The following is a 6,000-nucleotide window of genomic DNA, read 5'->3' as shown; positions in this document are numbered from 1 at the left end:
GTATGGAACCATTTGCAATCGATATAATAGGACAATATCGACATCATATTGAGATAATAATATTAGGTAATAGTGATGGAGGAGGATATTTTTTTCTTAAATACGCATCATAAAGTTTGTTTAGTTTATTTTTTAGCTTATATGTGGTTGTCTTTAAAGATATTTTTGTCACTATGATTTTTGGTGAAGTCTGTGACACCATAGGTTTGGACGTGACTTTATAATTTCAATATCATTTGAAGATCTCAACTGTTATATCTTGAATTAATTAAGACCTTCCAACACAATCAATGCATCTTATTCCCTCCCCTCCATAATACTCGTTCCTCACTGCACAAATAACGGTTTCTGTTATTCCGAACCAACATATCATCAGGAAAAAAAAATAAATGTATAGCAAAGCCAATATTATTTTGCAAGTTGTTGATTGATGCACACATATTGGCATCGGAGAGACAATAAAAATGAGGAAGGAGGTGCTGGTGGCGGCAGCATTGACGGCAACTGCCACGGTGGTAGTGGCAGCGGCATTACTTAGACAGTGGAAGCGGGAGAAACAGAGGCAATGGAGAGAAACACAAAAAATACTACGCAAATTTGCAAGGGACTGCGCCACGCCAGTGCCAAAGCTATGGCTGGTGTCAAATGCCTTAGTCTCTGACGTGAAAGCTTGCCTTGCTTCCAGTGGAACCATCACAACTCTCAACATGCTCGTTTCGTATGTTGCTCCCCTCCCCTCCGGGTAGGCTAGCTAGTTTTTACTTCATTTATTCAAGCCTCATTTGCTCAAATGGATTGTTAAAAACTCGTCTTTGTTGAATTTTGATTTGGGATATGTTGTGTTGTGGTGTGGTGGCAGAGATGAGGAAGGGTTTTATTATGGAGTGAATTTGCGAGGAACAAACTTCTTGATCTTGTGTGCCAGACTTGGAGGGAAGAACAAACCCATTTCAGATTTGCATAGGGAGGAGATTCCCATCCCCTCCAATCTCATGGCTGCTACTTCTAAGGTAAGTTTTTTGCGGCAGCTTCAGCTTCAAGGATCATTTCTTCTTTTGGGGAAAATTTAATTGTTACGATGTCATTTTAAAGTATAGAGTTTAGGGTTTAGCTCTTAGGGGAAACATCGTAGTTTTTTATATGAGTGCGGTATCAACATCAAAACATGTGCAGAGGATCTGAACACCTTCTTTTGGAGAAGAGGGAGTGTGGCTAATGACTTATGTACATGTATGCATTGGTTTCAAGTTCAACCAAGTAAGATCATGCATTGTCACAACTATTTTACATTTAGAGTTGAAAACTTGAACAAGATCAAAATGCGTTTTATGAACTGTGGTGGAAATAGATGCATCTGAGGTTTTCTGGTTAAACAGGAACTGTTTGATTTTGTTGCTGTGGAGCTAGGAAAGTTTATTTCAGAGCATCCAGACGGTCAAGCGGACTCAGCAGAGGAGAACAAATTGGGTTGTATAGTGTCATGTCCCGTCGATCAAGCTGTTGTTTCCCATGGAACTGCAATCAAATGGAAAAGTTTTGCAGCTGATAGCAAAGTTAAGTTCTATTTACCCATTTCTTGGTATTTTACACTCAATGAATCAACAAAAATAACTGCTCAATTTTAAAATTGTATAAACATTTCCATTGCAATTGATCATGGCAATTGCAGAGATTTTAACCACCAATATATCCACAATTATGCAATGTGATCAGGTTGGAAAGAAGTTGGTGAGTGACTTCAACCAAGCCCTGGAGGAACATGGAGTAAACTTGCGCGTTTATGCAATGGTAAGCAGCTCCCTTGGTCAATGTGACTTCCATTTTTGCCTGATTCTAGTACAACAAAGTGATTCCTTGCAATTGATTCAGCTATGTATCTTCTTGAGCAGGTTGATGATACAGTAGGAAATTTGGCAGGAGGTAGATACTATAACAAAGAAAGCGTGGCTGCGGTTACTCTAGCAATGGGCACAGATGCTGCTTATGTAGAGCCAGCAGATGCAGCTCTCCAGTGGCATGGTCCATCACCTAAGTTAGGAGAGATGGTAATTAGTGTCTATTGTAGTTGCTTATTGCATAGAAATGAACAGAATAATTAAATTATCTGCTTAGTTTTGCAGGTAATTAGCACACAGTGGGGAGATTTCAGTTCTCCTCATCTTCCAATAACCATCTTTGATACTTGTTTAGATGCTGAGAGCTCAAATCCTGGACGGCGGGTAAGGAAACCCTTGTACTCCAATCTATCGAAACACATGACTTCTCTGCTTCTTCGCTAATCCTGTTTTGTATCAGAGATTCGAGAAGCTGATTTCAGGAATGTATCTGGGGGAAATTGTGAGAAGAGTATTACTGAAGATGGCCCAGGAAACAGCATTATTTGGAGACCATGTGCCTTCAAAACTCATGACTCCTTACGAACTGAGGTGCAGAACAAAGTCTAATGTGCATGTGCTTTTAGTAGCATGTTGAATTTGTGACCGTTGGAAAAATTATGCATTGATTTTAGTTAGCATCTTAATTTGACTAACTGCTGGTATAAATCAAATAGAAATAGTGAAAGAAATGATGTAATACTGTGGTTAAAATTTGCAGCAGATTTATACTTATTTTGGCAACGTTGGACCCAAGAGAATAATTTTCAGCTGCTACTAATATGTCACTTGTCATTTCATCTAGCTCACCTGATATGGCGGCTATGCATCAAGATGCATCGGATGATCGTGAAATTGTTGGTGAAAAACTGAGGAAAGTTTTTGGGGTAAGGTGTCTTCACAATGAAGTACTAAAACAGTAACTGATATGCAAAATATTTAACTCTTATTCTCAATCACTACCAGATAACTAGTACTTCTCCAAGGGTGAGGGAGGTTGTTTCCGAGGTTTGTGACATCATTGCAGAACGTGGAGCTCGTCTTGCTGGAGCTGGAATTCTTGGGATAATAAAGAAGCTAGGGAGAATTGAAAACAAGAAAAGTGTAGTTACCGTGGAAGGCGGGCTTTATGAGCACTACCGTGTCTTCAGAAATTACCTCAACAGCAGTGTGTGGGAAATGCTTGGGAATGACCTATCAGACAACGTTGTTATTGAACATTCTCATGGTGGTTCAGGAACTGGAGCCCTATTTCTTGCTGCATCCCAAATGGACATGCAGAATGATGATCCTGATCCTGATAATGATAACGATGATCCTGATTCGGATAATAATGATCATGATCCGGATCCTGATGCTGATACCTGAATTTATTGCTACATTTCTTTTTAGCATTATATAACAGCCAAACTTTTTTTTGTCAGCTCATTCTTATAATCTTTTTCATCATTGAGTCTAATTCGCAGATTAGCTCTAGATCACTTCCACAAGACCTGTACTAAAAGCTTTTAAGGAAACGTATTCAACAGCTTGCCATGTTCAAGTTTGGTAATAAGATTGCAGCTTTTGCAACACATTGTCTCTTGCAGAAGTAGTTGGATGTATGCTTTGGTTTCTACTAATAAGATTGCAGCTTTTGAAACTTCAAAACACCAATAATGCATTTTGATTCATCTGGATTATTGCTTAATTATGTACTTTCTAATTCCTTACCAAATGCAAATGATGCTTGATTATCAGGAATTAGAAGGCCAATTCTTGTAAAATCATCTTGGCCATACCAAATATTAGGTACTGCAGAGAAGCAAACCAGAGCCATACTTCAGCAGAAATATAAAAATAAAAATAAAAATAGCACACCAGTTTGAGATTTTCAAAAAGATTTCTGCAGACTACAAGGTGTTCCTTGGACCCAAAAAATACCAATTGCGGAACACAGGAAACATAGAACATTACAAGCAAAATGGTAAACTGCAGTTTGACAGTATTACGACTTAGAATTGCACACCCAAAAAAAAAAACAAGGTCCAATGCCCCCAACTTGTTAGAAACGATTACAAGCTAGACAAGAAATAAAAAATGAAAGTGACTCATGAACAAAAAGAATCCTGTAAACCTGTTATTTTGTCAATTAGGCAAAGAAATAAGAACTGTCCAAATTCATAGAAGCAACAGAAAGAATTCTGTCAGATTTGTAGTGGAAGCTCCTACACACGAAGACAGACATACAAACAAATGCCTCTCAAAAACCTGGATATGGATGGATGGGTGCCACCAGGCTCCAATTCCATTTGGGATTTTCTTCAAAGTCTCTTCACTATGAATTATTATGACAAGTCCATTTTGGATATGGAAGCCCACTCCAGTTGAATGATAAATTGGAAGGGAGTAACATGTTCATGGACCACCTATAGTTCTCTCATTGGAGCTCATTAATCGAAGCCCATCTCGGTTTATCCTTTTAAGTATGATTTTCTCCTTTTAAAACAAACGAAACTGGAAAAGAAGAAATCGAACACAAAACCTCGTTGGAAACCCTCATTCTATCATTACAATTAATTGATCATGAAAGAAAAAAAGGCTATTGATGTGCTTTTTGTTGTAGACATATATAATTAAGCATTTGATAATTACATGAAATATAAATATAATCATTCCACATATACTAATTAATGTTGTACATACAAATGCTCATCTCATAAACAAATTGAAATCACATCATTGCTTATGGTTTCCAGAAACTCTCTCCACTACATGTCCATATCATAAGGTAACTGTAATACAATTTCATATTGAAAAATAATATCAGTTTTGTCTTGACATGAAAAAAAAAAGATAATTAATTATAGCAAAGAATGGGATTTGGGAAAGGTTCTTGTTTTAAGGGAAAAAAGGAATGGTGACAGTGTTTGATAACAGAACCGTGTAGCTTTATCCTTTTATTGGTCAGGAAAACACCAAAGGAAATTTGATTCCATATGGAAACAAATAATACATAATTTTAACAGAGATGGGAAATTGAAAAGCTCTGTAAAGAAAAGAATGCTAATCGATTGTTCAGTCACTTTCTGTCAAATTGTGTTGGAGCAGCACTCATTTCTGTTTATTTTTTGTTTATTTTTTAATTTTAATTTATTCATCAGAATTATGGCTGGCTCTTCCATGCCCTTGGCACTGGGTAACTGGGTATCAATTAAAAAGAGGTGCTTGTGGGGTTGGCAAAGAGATCCAAGGTATTGAATTCAAATTAACATTTATAACTTAGTTCTGTAGAAAAAGACATTGACTTATACACAAATGGTATTGTGTGTGAAAACATTGTAAAGGGTCAGATGCTTTAGTGCTTGTAATCATCCTTTCATGTAATTATCCATTTCCCAAATTCTTCTTCTTCTTCTTCTTCTTCTTCTTCTTCTTCTTTCTCTAGAGTCTCTTGCTCATGCTGGCCCCTCCAAATCAAATCTAGAACAGAACAACATTGAAGACTCATATGCAATTAAACTTGTTTTATGAGCAAAGCAAAGTGGCATACAATTTTTATGGAACTCTGGTGTTTCTTTTTGTTTGTTGGTTGGCAACTTTGCCAATGCCATGTTCTCTAATAATAAGTACTCCCCACTACCTCCAAAAGCCATCTCTATCTTAATTTGATACAATTAAGAAACCAGCTTGCAACTTGTTCAGCAGCCCACACACACATTTCTATAAAAACAGAGGCACCAACTGCAACATGATAGATCTTACACATAAACCAAAGGCCAAATTAGAAATAAAACAACTGAACAAAGATTAGATTAAGATTTAGGATTGTCAATGCCAAATTAAAATTAAAATTATGAATTTTGGAATTGGTGGATTCCAGATTTCCAAAGGTGAGGGGACAAAGGGAACACAGTCCAAGGCATAAATTAGTAATTTGATACAACGTGTTTTCTGGGATAAAAAAGCTTTGGGCTCAGGACTTTTTAACATAGCCCAAAGTTTTCTTTCTAGTTCTAAGTGAAACAGTTTGACGAAAAAGGCTTTGGATAAAGCCACCGAATCTCCTCCCTCTCTTCTTCCCTTCCCCACCCACTCCCTCCTCCAACTGCGCTCCCAATATCTTTACAAATAAAAAAATATAAGG

General features: G+C 37.1%; 1 protein-coding gene across 1 annotated transcript; it reads left to right on the top strand.

Annotated features, from left to right (window-relative positions):
- The first annotated feature begins 384 nt into the window (after window positions 1–384).
- HKL3 (hexokinase-like 3) lies at window positions 385–3,501 on the top strand. Its single transcript, XM_021973833.2, has 9 exons — window positions 385–742; window positions 860–1,010; window positions 1,377–1,553; window positions 1,714–1,788; window positions 1,890–2,045; window positions 2,121–2,219; window positions 2,296–2,426; window positions 2,680–2,761; window positions 2,841–3,501. Exons 1-9 carry the CDS (start codon window positions 465–467, stop codon window positions 3,240–3,242), a joined length of 1,551 nt encoding a protein of 516 aa, XP_021829525.2. The 5' UTR covers window positions 385–464; the 3' UTR covers window positions 3,243–3,501.
- The last annotated feature ends 2,499 nt before the right edge of the window (window positions 3,502–6,000 follow it).

This window comes from Prunus avium, chromosome 6, assembly GCF_965620075.1.
Source record: "Prunus avium chromosome 6, drPruAviu1.hap1.1, whole genome shotgun sequence".
NCBI classification, from domain to species: domain Eukaryota; kingdom Viridiplantae; phylum Streptophyta; class Magnoliopsida; order Rosales; family Rosaceae; genus Prunus; species Prunus avium.
The sequence above is the reverse complement of the archived record's forward strand: the minus strand, read 5'-3'. Positions and strand labels throughout refer to the sequence as shown.